Source organism: Hippocampus bargibanti, linkage group LG17 (genome assembly GCF_051943395.1).
Source record: "Hippocampus bargibanti isolate YZ-2025 linkage group LG17, ASM5194339v1, whole genome shotgun sequence".
Lineage (NCBI taxonomy): Eukaryota > Metazoa > Chordata > Actinopteri > Syngnathiformes > Syngnathidae > Hippocampus > Hippocampus bargibanti.
The window spans coordinates 4,879,230-4,900,129 of record NC_142750.1 but is presented as its reverse complement, the minus strand read 5'-3'; the positions used below and the strand labels follow the sequence as shown (position 1 = coordinate 4,900,129).

The 20,900-nt window shown below is 39.5% G+C and overlaps 1 protein-coding gene across 1 annotated transcript; it reads left to right on the top strand.

Moving 5' to 3' along the window:
- Positions 1-1,237: 1,237 nt before the first annotated feature.
- Positions 1,238-20,705, top strand: plcd3a (phospholipase C, delta 3a). Its single transcript, XM_089018878.1, has 15 exons — positions 1,238-1,435; positions 7,994-8,161; positions 9,918-10,146; positions 10,516-10,645; positions 11,615-11,840; positions 12,793-12,994; positions 13,059-13,203; positions 14,099-14,251; positions 14,329-14,466; positions 16,160-16,310; positions 16,637-16,753; positions 17,899-18,077; positions 18,159-18,294; positions 19,424-19,573; positions 19,656-20,705. Exons 1-15 carry the CDS (start codon positions 1,342-1,344, stop codon positions 19,796-19,798), a joined length of 2,361 nt encoding a protein of 786 aa, XP_088875004.1. The 5' UTR covers positions 1,238-1,341; the 3' UTR covers positions 19,799-20,705.
- The last annotated feature ends 195 nt before the right edge of the window (positions 20,706-20,900 follow it).

Below are 20,900 nucleotides of genomic sequence, written 5' to 3'. Positions count from 1 at the left end.
GTAGACACATTTTTACCAGTATCAAACACCAGTCTTCAAAAAAGATATTATACAGTGGATGTAAAATATAATAATAATAATTCTACATGCCTGTTCTAATGCCAGGATTGCCTAGGGGAAAAAATGATATAAAAAAAATAAAGACGTTTTCTACCATATATGTGATTTACAACATGCACTTCTCAAATGGAAAGTACCTTATTTTCCGATGTATAAGGCGCACCCCCAATGAATCTCATATGGAAACTATCATATTTTTCGCCGTATAAGGCGCACTGGAGTAAAAGGTGCACCCCAATGAATCTCAAATGGAATATTTTCCGGTGTATAAGGTGCACCGGAGTATAAGAGCACCCCCAATGAATGGTGTATTTTCAAAACTTTTTCATGTATAAAGCGCACCTGCGTATAAGGCGCAGGGTCATCTTTTGAAGAAAATCAACGCTTTTGGGTGCACCTTATACACTGGGAAATATGGTATTTTTAAGAGGGAAAGCAAAAAAAAACATCGAACAATGTTTTTGCGCAAGTGCGCACACCCTCAAAGTTAGCTTTATTGTTAAATATGCGAATATGCATGACATACAGCACAGATGAAATTACTGTCCTCTCGGACCCAGTGTGCAAGGCACTTATAATGAATGACAAACATAATAAACACGAAAACACATAACTGATGCCTGCTGTGTTCAGAATTTGCCAATCGCAATCAATATGTGACGTCATATTCAGCACACGCCTCTGACTATTGAAAGTGCGTTTTAACCCTTTTCCCATTGTATAATTTTGTATAATTTTACATGACACATTTGCGATGACTAGTAACTCATACTACTAATCACAATTAACCCTTTCATGCACCCTGTAACCTGATAACACAATTCGCTATCCACTGTAGTAACCACTGTTCCCGAAAGTATCTACTCATAAATAATCTCACTTTTTTATTTGAGTAATTGAGTAACAGTCAGCATGAAAATGAAATGAAATTCCCCCCTGCCCACCTTTTTTTTACATCATGTAGCATTTAAAAATAACAGTGGCGCGGGCCATCGTACGTGACATGCGGAGCGTCAGGTTGCTGTGTTGATGCAGACAGAAAAGCTGCGCAAATGTGCGCCTGCTTTAGGGCTCATATTACGTGGAGGCACAGAGGCTCTGCGCCGGGGAGGGAGTGGAAGGAGTGCTCCCTCCCTCCCTATCTCTTTCTCTCTCTTTCTCTCTCTCTCTCTCCCTCTTTTCCTCGGGTGATTTTTTTTGGGGGGGCCAGTGCGAGTCCACGGAGGGCACCTGGCCACAAGCAGCAAGTTGCTTGCAAAACCAAGCAGGCGTCTCTCAGATATGTTGGCCACCAGTGGCAAGTCACCGGTTACCTCTGCCAGGGAGTCCAAAGCCAAAGTGCCTGAGAAGACCGCGGATCCTATTCGAAGGCTTGGTAAGTCCCAATTTATTTATTATTACTCACTTGTTATTATTTCCTTGAACACGATAACTTTTACACAGGTGATCTATAATGGCCCTTTAATTTTTTTTATAAGTCTTTTTTTTTGTATATTTTTGATTGATTTATTGTGCAAATATTCTGGACTACAGAGCACACATTGGAGACCACCTGTACATGTCGAAATGTTACACAAGTTTTGCATTACATAACTTATTTAGCGCAGGGTTGCTCGGAAAAAGATTGAAAAAGGAAAACAGTTATAAATGTAGTGGTTGCGGCGTCTGTTAATATCAATGATACAATCATTATCAAATATGATTAACAACTTAAAAAGTAAGTTCATGTGAAATCAAAGTGTCATATTTTCAATCCACCTCATCTGCTTTGTCACTGATATGTACATTAAGTTATTTGGGTACTTATCAAAAGGGTCGAAATTGCCATAGATGTTTGGTTTTATCTCTCATTTAATGTCATGCTTCCCATTAGCTCCGAAGTACACATTCCGTGCTAGCCCAAAACAACACAGGAAGCCTCAGTTTAATGAGCCACTGTATTATAGCACCGTAATCTAATGTGGCAGTAGGTGCGTGTGGGCGTGAGGCCATCTTGAACGGAAGCGAGAGGTCATGTTTTCCCCATTTACACACCCACATAACATGCTAGCCCACCCACTTAAAATAGACACCTGCTCAGCTACAAAGCACTTGAGGAGCGGCTGGAAGTTCCAAATACCTTTTTTTAGGAACATGTGCTTTTGTACTCGGGGGGGGGTGCTATACTTTTATTTTAATGCAGACACAAAAATCGTCTGGCAGCAGGTTGCTTAGTGTTTTGCGGACAGTGCTAATCTGTAAATACGGTCGAGACCAAAGCGATGTTTATCGTCAAACTCCAACGACGATGTTTTGAACATCCTTCACTGTCGTACAACTCCAAAAAGAAACTAAACACATTCCGCATATTCAGTATTTTTTTTCTTCATCATACGACTTTAACCAATATGAATTAGCCTTAAATTAGCTTCTGATGCTAACATCCAGGAAATGATTCTTCAATTTAGTCTTCAATGAACTGTACAGACACTCCACTACTTATGAACATTTGAGTTACGAAGAACGTTACATCCGAACAATTTTGTAGTAACATATGTAATATTCTCTCCAGTTGTACATGTACATATCTTGAAAGAGTATATATTTCATTAAATGTTTATTTTTCAGTACAAACCAATGCAGGTTACTTATATAAGCCTTAAACATACATTCCATACAAAATATAGCACTGAAGCAACTTACGAACGGTACATACGAACATTTTTGTCGGAACATATATAGTATTCTCTCCAGTTGTACATGTCCGTATCTTTATAGAGCATATATTTTATTAAATGTTTATTTTTCAGTACAAACCAATGCAGGTTACTTATATAAGCCTTAAACATACATTCCATGCAAAGTATAGCACTGAACCAACTTACGAACGAATTCAACTTACGAACGGTACATACGAACATTTTTGTCGGAACATATGCAGTATTCTCTCCAGTTATACATGTACAAATCTTCAGAGAGCAAATATTTTATGACATGTTAATCTTCAGTACAAACCTATACAGGTTACTTATATAAGCCTTAAAAGTACTTATATAAGCCTAAAACATATATTCCATACAAAATATAGCACTGAAGCAACTTACGAACAAATTCACCTTACGAACGGCTGTTCGGAACATATCTCATTCGTAAGTTGGGGAGCGTCTGGACATATTTTTGTACACATAAACGGCAGTCTTAACTTTCCAAGGACTGAATACATTTTTTAATACGCCTCCAAGACTTTAGTGACAAATGAAGTGAAATATTTATTATTAGTGAAAATATTTTTTTGGTAAACAAAAACTGGTACCCTAAATGCCGATGAGGCATGCCTACTCACATTACGGGCGTTATAGCGCAGGGCTCGTCAGTGGAAATAAGCCACTGTGCCAGCGTTGAGCCAGATTTAATGCAAACAGCTATTGTGGGCTTAGCAACTGCGCGTGTACATGTGTGATCTCGGAGATCTAGCTCCCGTCACAGAATGTGGAATGTGATTGCGAAAAAAAAAACAATATCCAGCCAGTGAATTCATTTTTCACAAATCCAATTTGTTGCTAATCTTCCTTTTGAACGTTGACACACCTCTTCCAAGCTCCGATGTGACTCAAGCGAGTGTTTGAGTCTCCCGTGATATTCAAGAAGTCTTTATGAGTCACTTGTCGGTCATTTCAACAATTCAAATGAAAACTCACATGCTCAGTAAATCAACATCATTCATATAAGAGATTCAAATGATGCACGTTGGGAAGAAATTAACCCTTTAATTCTTCGGGGGAAAAAAACTTAACTCATTCACCTCCAGTCCACGAATTTATTCAGGAATTTAAAATATGACGTGGAGCGCCATTCCAGAATTTGTTTGGGTGTTGTTAGCGCTAGTTAGGCCTCTGGCAATGTTTTTCCCTCCCACGAGGGGGCAGCATTTCACTTTTGTACAGTCGCCCTCATTTCAAGCTCAGATAACTCCAGACCCATATAATTTAGGAAATATTTTTTTTTCTAATGAAAGAAGAGATTCTAACGTTTTTTTACGCTGTATTGAATGTTGATGTAATCCTAAAACTCAATATTCTGTAGATCCTTGAATTCAAGTGACAATGACAAAAACCCTGGCACTGGAGTGGACACATTTTTGGCCATCGTCTGGCATGGAATTGGATTGGACATTTTTGCACATATCTGGCAGTGATTGAGTTAAAAGCTCCCCTAAAGTCCAATGAGCCTTGTGATGGGATTTAAGAACTGATTTAAGAACAAATGTTCTTCGGCCTCGCTCCTCTCGTTGTGATTATTCCCTACTCAGACTTCCCCGGGCCGTCCTCCAGACCGGACTTAAGCCAGGCGGACAGCTGCCCTACTTTCGGGCCCGCCGCGTATCACGCATGCCCGAGCGGCAGTGCAACTGCGGTATCAGCGACACCTTTCATTCTTGTATACGCGAGCGTGAGATCCTTTGGCTCACTGGCTCCGGTGGCGCTCCTTATGCCTGAGGGAAACTTGAACCGAGGACCTTGGGTCGAGCTGCTGCAGACGGCGCTCATGCTCTTAATCAGATGCACACCCATGTTTTTTTCTTCCCCTCTCCTGCTTTGGATATGCCAGTGTGGTTGCTAGCCAGTTAGCATGCAAGGTGGGAGGGGGTTGTGGATATACAGAAGGGGTGGGGGTGGAAACCAAGGGAGATTTTCTACAGTAGAGCTCTTTGAAGCAGTCCACCGGAATGTGGTTAAAAAGACTGAAAATACCACCGGAGGCACTTTGTGCAATAGAAGAATATTTTAGGTCTCAAAATTAGCTTTGTATAGATCGATTGGCTAGGATCGGTAGTAAGTTTCATGTATAGTAAGGTGTTTTTAGCCGAAAAAAAAAGACCATGTATAGTAAGGCGTTTTTCGGCCAAAAAAACAACCATGTATCGTAAGGCGTTTTTAAGACGAAAAAAACCACCATGGATAGTAAGGCGTTCTTAGCGGAAAAAAAGACCATGTATAGTAAGCCGTTTTTAGCCCCCAAAAAAACGACCATGTGTAGTAAGGCGTTCTTAGCCGAAAAAAACGACCATTGATAGTAAGGCGTTTTTAGCCCGGAAACAAAATGACTATGTGCAGTAAGGCGTTTTTTATTAATTATTTTTTAAAGGGTGACCAGTGATAGGCCGTTCCCCCAAATTGCCGTTACCGTGTTTTCTGGTGTATCAGGCGCACCGAAAAGTCTTGATTTTCTTCAAACGATGACTCTGCGCCTTATACGCAGGTGCACCTTATATGTGAAGTAATATTGGGCCAACACAGGTCTCGTAACTACTTTCAGCAGCCAACGAGTGCATAACCCCAGCCTCTACTGTAGCACCTTATAATGTGGTAGGCCTTATACAGGTAACATCCGACTTACGACCAGCTTGACTTACATACGACCATGACCTCCAGCATGCCATTTAGCCTCCGAGTCTCACTTCAACATTTTGAATGGATTTTTGACTTATGACCATTTTGACCTCCGACCGTTTGGTCGGAACGGAACTCAATCGTATTACTTATGTTACTTCCGGGTTGAGTGAACGCTGGCGCGTGTGGCTGCCGCTGCTCACCCGTAGAAAAAAATATCCTATGACTGTTCAGTGTCCTTGAGAGTTTTGAAAGGCACTTATAAATGAAATGTATTATTATTATTATTACAGTAAAGTCTCGTTATATCGATATCGGTTATATCGATAGTACCGCTTATTACGATACTATTTCTATGAACGCAAGGAGAAAATTACATGCGCGCAGGGTCGGATATATCGATAGTCCCGGTTATATCGATATTTTTTCGGACTCCCGTGAATATCGATATAACGAGACTTTACTGTATTTGTGACCTGCATCATTAGCGACACAAAGACATAAAAGCAGATTTTTGTACAGTCAGCAACGCTATGTAGAAACGCAGGCCGTGCTTGTCGGGCCATCAACACTGTTGTCAATGACCTGCGAGTTAATATGCGAACAACTTGGTCTGAGGGCCCAGCAAAGGGGGGCAGTTCTTTGTGTCCAAAAGAAAAGGAGGAGCATAGGGTGGTTGTTTGCCCCCCACCCTCCTTCTCCCTCAAAGAACTTTGTGTCATTAAAGCGTTAGAATGTACCGCTATATTTCCAAGCATCACACAAATCTAAGTAAAACGGAATCGGTGGGGAGTAATGTGACATGGGAGCGCTCTGAAAAGACTCGGAACACTTTTCCTTTTGTCCTGGACGCTATTCACACCGGGCAAATGGAGCGACTCATGCATAGCCGAAAAAGCAGCGGGTCTCCTTAAGAGCGCAGCTACTGGAAAACAAACTGCAGACTGCCTAAACTCAAGATAAAAAATAAAAATAAAAAACATGATTTAAAGAGGGGAGAAAAAAGTTGTTCACAGTGTGTGTTTTGAACCTTTGGAATGAAAGCTGCGTAAACACTCCACTTCCAAAATCAGATAACAAAGACGCCATTGTAGAGGGACGCACACTGTAGCTTTTAAGGTGGAGCTTAATCCTGTTTGGCACTCGCAGAATTTAGTTTTCTTCCCATAGGAAATCAGGTTTTATTCTTTTATTAGATAGTTGCAGGGTCAAACTTGTCCCAGGCAGTTCAAAGCAGATGTTGTGCACTGTCACACAAGTCTAAAAATATATTTCATGCTGTTCATAGGAAAAGCATGCGGTCCCCTTTAACTCATTCACTGCCATTGACTAATTTATTCGGGAATTGAAAATAGAACGTAGAGCGTCATTCCCGAATTTGTTCGGGTTTTGTTTTTTTCAGGCTTGGGTGCCGATAAAGCGCTGGCTATGGCCTCTGGCAATGTTTCCCATTTCCCTTTTTTCCATGTTAGCGCTTTGTTCCACCTTCACCCGTTGTTAAAGCGCGATATAAACCAATATACAGTAAAGTCTCGTTATATCGATATTCAAGGGAGTCCGAAAAAATATCGATATAACCGGGACTATCGATATATCCGACCCTGTTTGCATGTAATTTTCTCCGTGCGTGCATCGAAATGGTATCAATATAACCGGGACTATCGATATATCTGATATCGATGTAACGAGACTTTACTGTATATATATTGCATTGTATTTTGGACAGCCACCCTTATTTCAAGCTCATATAACTCCAGACCCATATAATTTAGGAAGTATCTCTTTTTTTCTGATGAAAGAAGAGAGTCTAACATTTCTTATGCTGCATTGAATGTTTATGTAGTCCTAAAACTCAATATTCTGTGGGTCCTGGAATTCAAGTGACAATGACAAAAACCCTGGCACTGGAGTTGAGACATTTTTGCACATTCCTAAGTTATATGGGTCAGAAGTTATCTAAGTTTGAAATGAGGGCGGCTGTACCAAATACAAATCAATACACACACATTAGTTTATATAATAATACATTTCTGAGGGCATTTCAAAACTCTCAAGGACACTTTACAGTCACGGAATAAGAACTTTTTTTTGTGTGCGGGTGAGCAGCGGCAGCCATTCGTGCCAGCGTTCACTCTACCCGCAAGTCAAAAAAACAAAATACTAAAGAACGAATATAGCGATTTAACAACAGCTGAAGCTTTAACAAAGCGCTAACATGGAAAAAAGAAATGCTTCCCCCTTGTGGAAAAGACAAAAAAAACATTGCCAGAGGCCATTGCCAGCGCTTTATTGGCACCCAAGCATGAAAAAACAAAACCCGGACAAATTTGGGAATGTCATATGTTCAATTCCCGTTTCAATTCATGAATGGCAGTGAATGAGTTAAAATCAACGACAAAATGAATAGACACACATGTATTGGTTTTGTTTTTAAAAATTATGTTTTGGACCGTGGATAAGACGTAATCATCAAAGGAAAAAAAAACAACCTTCTCTCCAATGTCATGAATGCAACCAAAATACTAATCTCACACAAATTTTTATTTGTCCATGTGTGTTTAAAGGTCTGCTGGACAATGAAGATGTGCGTGTGATGATGCGGGGCTCTAACATGGTGAAAGTTCGCTCTCCGAGATGGCAGAAAAGCCGAAGCCTGCGCCTGCTAGAGGACGGACTCACCGTGTGGTGCGAATCGTCTAAAAGTTCCCGCAAGGCCAAAGCCCGTCAGACGTGTGAGTACGTCACCATGCACAGTAGAAATAAACACAAGGGCGAGAAATACTGAAGAGCCTAGCTTTTGCTTTTCAATGTTTGGTTTTTATCTAGAGTCTAACCAAGGGTGTCAAACTCGTTTTTTTGCCGCCGGCCATACTGTAGTTATGATTTCCTCTCGGGGCTGTTATGGATTTGGGGAAGCCATTAGAATCTTTAATCTCCACATATTACATATTGAGTGCGCAAAAAAATAATGAATAACTAGTTTCCAACTATGAAAGCAAAAATAATGACTGTTATTGTAGTTTAAATTGGATAATTTGACATTTTGGTTCAGACTTTAGCTATAGCATCATGGAATTTCAAAAGTTTGATTTGCTTTTGCGGGCCGAATGAAATGATGTGGTGGGCCAGATTTGGCCCCCGGGCCTTGACTTTGACATCAGTGGTCTAGACTCTGTCCACTTTTTCATACCATAAAGAAATTAATAAATTAATTTCCCAGAATCAAAAGTTTTCAACACAAGCACATTTTCATGACGACTGATTACATGCAAATAACTAAACAAATAAATAAATACTTGAATACATAAACAATTGAATAAATAAAAATACAAATAAAAAATAATATATAAAAATACAAATATAATACAAAAAAATTCAAAAGAAATAAATAAAATAAAAAAAAAAAAAAAATAAATAATAAAAAAACACATTTATTTGAGTGCGGAGAGTTGAGCTAGTTCTGCCACACTCGATATTTCGGAAGGTGTGATATGATTTGTGCATTCCGGCACGTCAGCTCCATCTGAAACACACACGCATGAAGCACACACAGACACGATATTTTTATCACATCCCCGTCAAAAAAAAAAAACATGACGTAATGTCAGGTCAATTTTGAAGATGTTCCATAAACTCAGGGGAAAGAATGAGGCTATTGTGAGGACTGACTGAGTTGGCGCATTGCGTCCATCCCAGCTTTCTACATGTCAAAAGTGGGACAATGTCACGTTCAAAATGATGCACAAATGACATTTTCTTGCTTTTGTGGCAAATATATATTATTCGCTATCATGAATGGTCAAGTCGCTCTGTATAAGAATAATACATATAATTAGAATTTGGATTGGATTGGATGTACCTTTATTTGTCTCGCAGTGGAGAAATTTACATTTCACAGCAGCAAAGTTAGGAAAGGAAAGAAAGAAGTAAAAAAAAACAAAATACAGGAGCTGCTGGAAAGGCAGCCACTCTCGCGGTGCTATATATATATATATATATATATATATATATATATATATATATATATACAGGTGTATATGTATGTATATACATATACATACACATGATGTATATACATATACATACACATGATGTATATATACTGTATATATACATACCTTGTACACATATTGATGTATATATACTGAATATATACTGTATACTATATATGTTGATGTATATATATACTGTATATACTGTATATTGTTATATTGATGTATATATATACATACAGGTGTATATTGTATACATACACATGATGTATATATATATATATACATACCTGGTACATATTGATGTATATTCATTATATATATTGTGCATGTTATACTGTATATATATATATATATATATCTATATATATATATATATATATATATATATATATGAAAAATTAATTTGACACCTCAAACATTTCTGTCCTGCCCTATAAGACAGATGTATACTGTTGTCATTTTAATGTGAATGTCACTACTCCTCTTCCTCCAGTCGCGGTGACCGAAGTGGAGTGCGTGCGCGAGGGTTGCCAGTCGGAGGCGCTGCGCCGGATTTCGGCCTCGGTGCCGGAAAACCACTGTTTCACGGTGGTCTTCCGGGGGGCTCGCAAAAGCCTGGACTTGCTGTGCCCGTGCGAGGACGAGGCGCAGCGTTGGGTGCGAGGCCTGCGCACACTGAAGGAGCGCGTTGCCAACATGACACAAAAGGAGAAACTGGACCAATATCCTTTGTTTTTAAAAAGATTTCAGGAAAAGACAGAGAAAAATTTCATTTTTTATCAAGCACATTTTTCCTTATTGATATTGTGAATGAGTGTTAAACATTACCTTTAGGCAATTGTTCTATTTATCTAAAGTGCTTGCGTTATACAAGCTCCTAAACATGACTGAAACACAGTGGCAGACCGTGGCTTTCATCGCCAGGCCTTCAGTAGTGCTATGTCTGAATCAATTCAGACTGGAAAAAAAGCAAAGAAGGCTTTGCAGGGCCTTTGACGGTCCGGCACTGCTGAAATGTCACATTGAGCTTTCTTTTCTCCTTGAGCCACATTTTCTGCCCGTCTTCCTTAACCCCCTCCCCCTCTTTCCACTTGGATCCGCGGCTACCTGCGGCGAGCGGATCAGAACCAGGACGGCAAGATGAGCTACGACGAAGTCCGCCGACTGCTGCAGATGATCAACATTGACCTGAGTGAGCAGTACGCTCGCTCCTTGTTCAAGGTCAGGAGGTCATCCCATACATGTTAAATCCTGTTCAGCCTACGCTGTTGATTGACCCTCGTCCTTCAACTGTTAGTTTTTGTTTCATGCTCCTTTCTGATGATGGAATGTGCTCTCTATCCCCTCATGAGAAATGTTCTTGATGTACACAGCTGTAGAAATGCTTTCTCAATGGGGAAGGTGGATCACACCCTCGCAAAAACAAAAAAAAAACATTTCACTTTTGTTCTCACTTTGTATTTTACCCTCTTTGTGTTCTAAGAAGCCCACTAGGGGACTGATTACATCATGTTTTCACTTTTTGTCCGGTTCAAGAGATCAAATAGAAATGGGAATCTTCCCCATAAACAGGAGAAGTGGACTTTTTAAACACTGAACAAGTGTAGACACGATATTAACTCATTCACTGCCAGACGATGTGCAAAAGTATGTCCACTCCAGTGCCAGGGTTTTTGTCATTTTCACTCAAATTGCAGTACCCACAGAATATTGAGTTTTAGGACTACATAAACATTCAATACAGTGTTAGAAACCTTAGTCTCTCTTCTTTCATCAGAAAAAAAGAGTTAATTCCTAAGTTATATGGGCTTGGGGTTATCTGAGCTTGAAATTGGGGCATCTGTACAAAATACAATACATACATTTTGATTTATATAGCGCTTTAACAACAGCTGAAGCTGTAACAAAGCACTAACATGGACAAAATGCAAATGCTGCCCCCTTGTGGGTGGGAAAAAAACATTTCCTGAGGTCTGACCAGCGCTTTATCGGCAAGAAAAATCAAAACCCGAACAAATTTGGTAATGGCGCTCCACGTCACACTTTTCAATTCCCGAATACATTCGTGAATGGCAGTGAATGAGTTAAAAAAATTGTTTGTGTTAAAAAAATGCCGACAACTCGATGACAATTGCTGCGATACAAATAATGCCACCAAAGTAATCACACACAGATGTTCCACTCTCGCAGAGGTGCGACCGATCCGGGGACAACCGTTTGGACCACAACGAGATCGAAGAGTTCTGCCGGGAGCTGCTGCGCCGGCCCGAGCTGGACGCCGTCTTCCGCCATTACTCCAGCAACGGCTGCGTGCTCTCCACCGTCGAGCTGCGAGACTTCTTGGGCGACCAGGGCGAGGACGCCAGCCTGGCCCACGCGCAGACCCTCATCGGCAACTTTGAGCTCAATGACTGGGGTGGGTCAAAACACACATTGAAGAATTAGCGTCACTGATAGACATATTTAACATACACAGGTAACATCCGAGTTACGACCTGCTCGACTTACGACCACCCGTACTTATGACCACAATCTCTAGACCACTGGTGTCAAAGTCAAGGCCCGCGGGCCAAATCCGGCCCGCCACATTATTTTTTTTCGGCCCGCGAAAGCAAATCAAGCTTGTTAAATTCCAAGATTATTGCTAAAATCTGAGCCAAAAGTTCATATTTTTGGATGTCAACCACAATAAAAGTCATTATTCTTGACTTCAGATTTGAAAACGAGTTATTGATTAATTTGCTGTGTGCTCTATATGTAATATTTGAAGGGATTTAAACATTCTAATGGGTTCCCCAAATTCATAACGGCCCTCGAGAGGAAACCATAACTACAATGTAGCCCGCTGCAAAAAATGACTTTGACACCCCTGATCTAGACCCTATTTTTACAATTTTACTTCTACGCCTGGCACCACAATGCGCTAGCAGGCCGGCGACGCGTACGACAATTTTGGCCAGCCAGCCTGCATCTCACTCTTACACACCAATCAACCGTGTGATGCCACCAGAGCGGGGAGTTTGCCAGTCATTTAGCCGACCAGTCTTTTTTCAACATTTTGAATGTATTTCAACTTACAACCATTTTGACTTACGACCGTTTGGTCGGAACGGAACTCAGTCATAAGTCGGTTGTTACCTGTTTATTATTTTTGTTTGTCATATTATGTTGAAAAAAAAATCACAGTGATTATGAAAACTCGCTTGTACTCGTTGGCATTCGACTCAGCATGATTCCCACTTGATCTTGGTTTTACTCCCTGCTGCTTTCTACTATCTTTGTGACTGCTTTATTTCCTGTGTAGGATAGTTGTTGTTAAAGTGCTATATAAATCAATGTGTATTGTATTTTATTGTATTGTATTGCAGCCCAGAGGAACCAATTCATGACACAGAACGGCTTCACAATGTACATGCTGTCACGGGAGAACGATGTGTTGAACCCAGAGCACGCCCGCGTCTACCAGGACATGAGCCGACCCCTGGCCCATTACTTCATCTCCACCTCGCACAATACCTACCTCACCAAGGACCAAGTGACCAGCGCAAGCAGCACCGAGCCCTATATCAGGTATTCACAGCGCTCTCATTGTCCTGAAATCTTAAAAGAAAAAAAAACATTGTGTGTATGTCAGGGCTTTAATTCAAGGCTGCCGCTGCGTGGAGCTGGACTGCTGGGATGGAGATAAAGGCGAGCCGGTCATCTACCACGGTCACACGCTCACGTCCAAAGTGCCCTTCAAAGAAGTCATTGTCACCATCGCGCAGTATGCTTTCAAGGTGAGACCACACATCAGAGTCTGATGGCAGCTTGCAAGTAAAAAAAATAAATAAAATATTTACTCATTCACTGCCACACGGTGTGCAAAAATATATCCACTCCAGTGCCAGGGTTTTTGTCATTTTCATTCAAATTGCAGGACCTACAGAATATTGAGTTTTAGAACTACATAAGCATTCAATGGAGCATTAAAAACTTTAGACTCTCTTATTTCATCAGGGGGAAAAAAGTTACTTCCTAAGTTATATGAGTCTGAAGTTATCTGCAATGGAAGTGGGGGCGGCTGTACAAAAGGCAAATGCTGCCCCCTTGTGGGAGGTAAGGTCTGACCGGAGCTTGATTCGCACCACCTCGCAAGAAGAAACAAAACCTGTACAAATTCGGGAATGGCGCTCCATGTCATGCTTTTCAATTCCCGAATAAATCCGGGAATGGCAGTGAGTCAGTTAATTACGAATAGGTTACCATTCAATTGCAGAGCACATAGACATCCATCCATTAAAGACAAAAATAAAAGGATTGAGAAAACTCTTTGGGTAAAAATACTGGACGATAATATTGTTTACAAATAATCACAAATAAACCAAATACAGTCAAACCTCGATTTTTGAACATTTCAGTTTTTAACCAATTCATTTTTCAACCCAGCTTTTTTTTTATGTCTCAGTTTACAACCGAAAATGTGTCCTCGACCTAACTGAGCGCACTTGAATGCACCACTCAACTCCCCTCCACTTCCTTATTTTTCAATCACAATTTAAAAAAAAATCTGACATTGATCATCATCGGAAATTTTCATTTTTTGACCAAATCGGTTTTCAAACATGTTTCTGGAACGGATTATGGTTGAAAACTGAGGTTTGACTATACTGAAAATATATTTTTGTCCGCTAGGCGTCTCCATACCCACTAATCTTATCGCTGGAGAACCATTGCTCCGTGGAGCAGCAAGTGGTCATGGCCAAACACCTCTACGCCATTCTGGGCAACAAGCTGCTGAACAAGCCCCTCAATGACCAGGCGCTCGATGACCTGCCCTCACCTGAAGTATAAGTCACACAACTCACACTTAAAAACCAAACCAAACATCCTTCAACTCGTAGTTCTAACGGTGGTCCCTGCAGGAACTGAAGGGACGTATACTGGTAAAAGGGAAGAAGCAAATCCCTCAGCTGGGTCAACTGGGCAAGAACGGAAGCTATGCCAGTTTCTCCTCGAGCTCTGAGGATGAGCAGACAGGCGGAAACAAGAGCACGCCCAAGGTAAGAAAATAAGTCATTCTTACCTCCACCAAGAAAGTTATGGTCTTGCTATTAGAATAATATTGCAAAAATATCCACATATGAGGAACATAATACAAAAAAATTGTCTAAACTGAAACAGTACAAAATGAAAATTAAATGAATATTAGACCCGAATAATTTAACACAAAATCTTACATTTAAAAAAGGGAGATTAAAAACAAAAATAAATGAAAAAAAAACATGTAAAATGCAGAAATATTCAAGGAACAAAAATTCAATTATTTTCAAAAAATACAAAAGTTGGACACAAAAAATACATTGAAAAAAAAAACATGTAAAATGCAGAAATATTAAAGGAACAAAAATACAATTATTTTCAAAAATACAAAAGTACTACACAAAAAAAAATTAAAAAAGTAAAATGCGGAAATATTCAAGGAACAAAAATACAATTATTTTCAAAAAATACAAAAGTTGGACACACAAAAATAAATTGAAAAATAAACATGTAAAATGCATAAATATTAAAGGAACAAAAATACAATTATTTTCAAAAAATACAAAAGTAGCACACACACAAAAATTGAACACAAAACATGTAAAATGCAGAAATATTAAAGGAACAAAAATACAATTATTTTCCAAAAATACAAAAGTAGCACACAAAAAATAAAAAAAACATGAAGAACTAATCAAGGAACAAAAAGTTATTTTCAATAAATACCAAAGTAGTACACACAATATTGTACAATATTATGAAAAATATATAAGGAATAAATTAGAACATTGAAATCTACCTCGATGAAAAATAAAAATAAAACTGTAAAAAGTAGGTGGGTAGTTGAGTCATTAGCACGCTGGTTTTGCGGTGCATTGGTTATGAGAAAAAAAGTCAAACCTTCAAAATAAAATCAACATACAGTAAAGTCTCGTTATATCGATATCGGATATATCGATAGTCCCAGTTATATCGATACTATTTCTATGCACGCACGGAGAAAATTACATGCAAACAGGGTCGGATATATCGATAGTCCCGGTTATATCGATATTTTTTCGGACTACCTTGAATATCGATATAACGAGACTTTACTGTAATTGATCTTGTTAAAAAAAACTCAGACTTTCAAAATAAAGGTATTGTGAGAAAAAAAGTCAAACCTTCAAAATAAAATCACCATAATTGATCTTGTTTAAAAAAAACTCAGACTTTCAAAATAAAGGTATACAATATAACAGCATTTTCAACACACATGTGAACGCGGCAGACCGTCAGTTAAGTGTTTAGCATGTGCAGAGTGCAGAGGTCGTGAGTTCAAGATCCGGTTCGGCCTCCTTGCATGGAGTTTGCATGTTCTCCTCGTGCCCGCGTGGCTTTTCTCCGGGTCTCCGTGCAACCCTAGTGAGAATTAAGCGATCTGGAAACTGGATGAATGGATAAAAAAATAGGTTAAATGAAAAAAAAATGTTGCATAGAGATTGCATCTGTTTTGCCAACTCTAAACTTTGTGGGTCTATATTGTCCACTTGTGTGTTCTAGCCCCCAGTATGAAATTCCTTGGAAGAAAAAAATGCAATATTGACAGACCTCCACCAGCAGCCAATAAAAACTAAAAATGTCATTCATGTTAACTGTTCTTCTCAGGCGCCACCTGCTGGATCCTCAATGCAATGCAATGCACTTTCTGTTCAATGTTCTTCTTGTTCTCAGGTGTGCTCCAAACTGAGCGTGGAACTGTCAGAGTTGGTCGTGTACTGTCGCAGCGTCCCTTTCTGCGGTTTCACAAACGGGAGTGAAAAGCCGGCGGATGAAATGTCCTCCTTCTCCGAGAACGACGCCCTAAGGCTCATCAAAGACTCGGGTACAATTTTGATAAGTTATGAAATTTGATGTTATTTTATGCATGCTGCCATGTTACATAACAATGGGACACATATCACAACATTGATATGTGATTCATTTGTATGAGTAATGCTACATTAGCCGGAAGATTTGATGTATAAATCACAATATTGCTGTTTTTTCTGTAACTCATATCAGCGATTTATCGCTATTGTGTAACAATTCACAATATGACATATCACAAAAACAATACTTGATTCCATTGGATCAGTATCTTGAACCATAACATGGACCTAATACTGTTGCATATCCCGGTTGATATTCATTTGCTCTTTTTTTGTCCAGGGAAGCTTTTTGTGAAACACAACAGCAGACAGCTGAGCCGGATTTACCCATCCGGACAGCGCCTACAGTCATCCAACTACAATCCCCAGGAAATGTGGAACGCTGGCTGCCAGATGGGTAAGCACATCGATTCAATGGGGCTCAGGGAAAAAAATATCAAGTCAAAATCCGATTTTGATGAAGTCAGAAGTACAAAGCGTAGCTCTGATTTAAAATTTGCAGTACAAAAGTAAAACCCTGTGTCAGAGAAGTTGTTTTGGACGCTGTGAACAAAGGCTCAAACACTGCCGGCAGGGGACGCAGCCATTCATGACCAACGCCCAACTTCTGCAGCCTTCTGCCAAGCTATTTATTAAGAGTATATGCACATTTAAAGGACAACCGACGTCTCCGGACAAGTTGTGTCCATAATTTGTAAAATGGCTTCAAATGACTTCTACTGAGCGTATTTTACAAAGATTCCACCGTATATAGCTATATTTTACGTTTTAAGACTCGCGCTGAATATTCCGAAAGTCTTGTTTTTGAGTTGGTGGCGAGTCCGTACGTGACGTCACTGAAGGAACGCCCCTGACCGAAAAAAGACACAGTGTAGCAGTCCTTCCATCACGTCAATGTATTTTGCTGTACTTGTCTGGTTTGAAAACCTTGTGTTGCACCAAAAAGCCACCAGAAGAGGGCGACCAAGCTCCTTGGAAGGAATTTATCAGGCTGTGGAAACGGGCTGATTAATTCCTCACAGGAATTTGGACGCCATTTTCTGACTCTTGTTTTGGTGATTCATTTCCCCCCAATGTTGTCTCAAAATGGCACGGAATAAATTCTTTAATCGATTGCAAACATTTATACTTTCCTCTTCAGAACTATTTGAATCATATTCATAACTGGATGTGTAACAAGAAAGCATATTCTCCGAATCTGAAGCCATTGTTTTGATTCTCCAGCAATGCAAGACGTCTTGGCGTGACGTCACGAACTGGGGGCGGGACTTTCTGAAAATTCCCAATTCGCTGCTCAATTTTTTGCAGATTTTGGACGCTTTAAGTCATTTTTATTGCAGTTTTGCATTTGACTAAAAATATCAGACTGCATGTTTTGTGTATTTTAGATGCTATAAAACGTTTTTCTGATGTCAGTTAGGAAACAAAAAAGTGATGTCGGTTGTCCAGGACAACCGACACCATTTTTGAACTAAGTACAGATATAAAATGGACTTCAGTACAAAAACACATTATTTGTTATTTTGAACAATCGTTGTGCAGTGGCTCTCAACTTCCAAACCCCCGGCGAGCAGATGGACCTGAACCAGGGTCGTTTCCTTCCCAATGGCCGTTGCGGCTACGTCCTGAAGCCCGGCTTCCTATGCAACGGCGAGTCCGATTTCAACCCGGAGAACACAGGCGGCGGTCCCGGTCACATCCCCACTCAGCTGACTATACGAGTAACTCCATACAGAAATGATATTGTCGTATATGTGTGTTGAATTCATTTAATTTCGTGTATTGATGTCCTCCACCGTCAGGTGATATCCGCACAGCAACTTCCCAAAATCAACACAGACAAGGCCAGCTCCATTGTGGACCCGCAGGTGTGGGTGGAGATTCATGGCGTGGCCATAGATAACACCAGAGACAAAACCCACCGCATTGACAACAATGGTACTTCCTTTGTGCTTATTTTATTTCACTCGTGACTGAGACCAAGGATGCATCTGGGCTGCGCTCTTGCACCATTTACGCATTTTGACAGCCACTGGCGCAACTTTGGAACTCCACTGCGCCAGCACAAGACTATTACGATTAGCGCATATTGCTACACGATCTGCGCCACATATGACATACTTCTATTTCGGGCTTTTCCGCAATACGCCAAAAACTGTCGAAAGAGCAAATATTCATTTACCCATGGTGCATTGCAGTATTTACACCTAACATTGTGGATGGTTGTAATATTGAGCATTAGAACAGGAGTGCAACTCTAAAAGACATTAAAAACGGGCAGCAAACAAGCACATTCTCGTTTTTTAAGAAACAATCGAATAATTTTGCGGAGGCAAGTGACAATTCATTGCAGCAAACTCCTGTTAATAATTCAAATTTACTGGGTAATGGGAATGATTTCAGAGCTGTTGAGGCACATTGGAAATCTTAAAAGCAAATAAATGTACAGTAAAGTATCATTATATCGATATTGGTTATATCGATAGTACTGCTTATTACGATACTATTTCTATGAACGCAAGGAGAAAATTTACATGCCGCAGGATCGGATATATCGATAGTCCGGTTATATCGATATTTTTTCCGACTCCCGAGAATATCGATATAACGAGACTTTACTGTATTTAAGTAGACATTACTAAGAAATATTGTGCAAAGTCTCTTCTTTTTGTCTTCTCTGTAATACCGTACACTATCAAAGTAGCACAGGATTGACTGTGCAGTAACACAAGAAAATAGAAAATGTTTATTTATATTATATATGAATACATTATTTGAATTGAATTAAAATTGTTGATATATTTGAAAAATAGATTTTACTCAAATAATTTGTAATTTAGAAATATCATGCTCCAATGAATGTCAAATCAATCAGTTTTGTATACTTTAGCAATCTAGTTAAATCTGGCCCCATCCATTTTAGAATTTGGCCCCCTTTTCAGACACAAGGGGGCCAACTTGAAATAGCCCCCTTTTTTTTTAATTTCCCAGATTCATCCCTGGTGAGTCTTCTTGCACCATACCGAGTTGTTTTTGTGCGATATTGACCCTTGTGCACCTCCTGCAGGTTTCAACCCGCGGTGGGACTGCACACTCAGTTTCCAGTTGCAGGTACCCGAGCTGGCACTGGTACGCTTTGTCGTTGAGGACCACGATCACACGACCAAGAACGACTTTGTGGGACAGTTTACTATACCCTTCACCAGCTTACGTACAGGTACTTTGCTACTTTACCTTTACAAATGTCCCATTTTATGAAACTATCAAATTTCTGAACATCTTTGATCATCTGCTCTCAGGTTACCGACATGTCCATCTGCTGAAGGCCGACGGGTCCCGGCTAGCCCCCGCCACGCTCTTCATCCACGTCAAAGTGTCCCGCAAAGGCGTTCCTATCAAACACGTGTGTGAAAGTACGCCTTCCTCCAAGCGAAAAGTGTGAAACGTCACCAAGTGAGATTTTAGTTCATAGGTGGGCAAACTTTAGTACTCAAGAGCCACATTGACGTTTTAAGATAGACAATTATTTTTTTGATGATTTAAAAATAATAATATATGTTAAACAATAATTAATTCATTTAATTTTATTTTGTTGAATTAATTTAATTACCAATAAGTCACCGAATGGCTTAAAGTATTTCTGTGTATATTTTAGTAACCTTTTTTTTTCTTTGGGGGGGTATTTTCGTGCAACAAATACTTCTCATCCCTGCTGAAGAAGCACTTAAATGCCTGTAATCAAGGCACACTGTTTTTGTTCCCACAATATGAAGTACTAAGAAAAACAAAAATCTAACTTACTGCACTTTGGCACTTTTAATGTCGATTAATGTTTGTACCTCAACAACTTGAACATAAAATGAAAAAATACCCAAGCAGTATTAAAAAAAATCGATGTTTACGTCTTAATCTGTAATTTATCTCCTTTTCGTGCTAGTTTCACATCAACAAAGGAAAGGAATTTACTCAATTTACTCGTTTTGACCAGTTAGTCCATCTCTCTGTTTCTTGTTCTCTATGTTGCCAAAATAGAGCAAATAAATTGACTGATTGTTAATAGTTTAACCTTTCAGTATTACAAAAAAATGTTTTTGTTGTAGTTGAAAAGGTCATTTTATGCAGTGGTCCATTTATTGTGACTAATATCTTTGTTAAAGATGGATGAATCAACTACAAGCACCATAATATATACCTATAGATGAGGTCAGAGTCAATATCGGAGATACATAATAAATCTTTGTTGTTGTTTTTTGTAACAAAGCAGTTTTTAACGCTGGTTAGCCTTTAACCTTCTTTTGCAGCCTTGTCATTGTCACCCATTAAGTGCCAATAAAGTTTTAATTGAGTGATTTTCGTGTGTGCTCTTCCCAAAAAAAAAAGATTACATTTTTCAACCGTATCAAAATATTTCACAGCATATTGTCCATGAGGTTGAATTTTCACGACATATTTTCACCACAACACAATTATTTGAGTTGGTTTTACATGTTAATGTGGTTAGGAACCAAAAAAACACTTACTACCCCTTTTGCACTTCAGGTCTT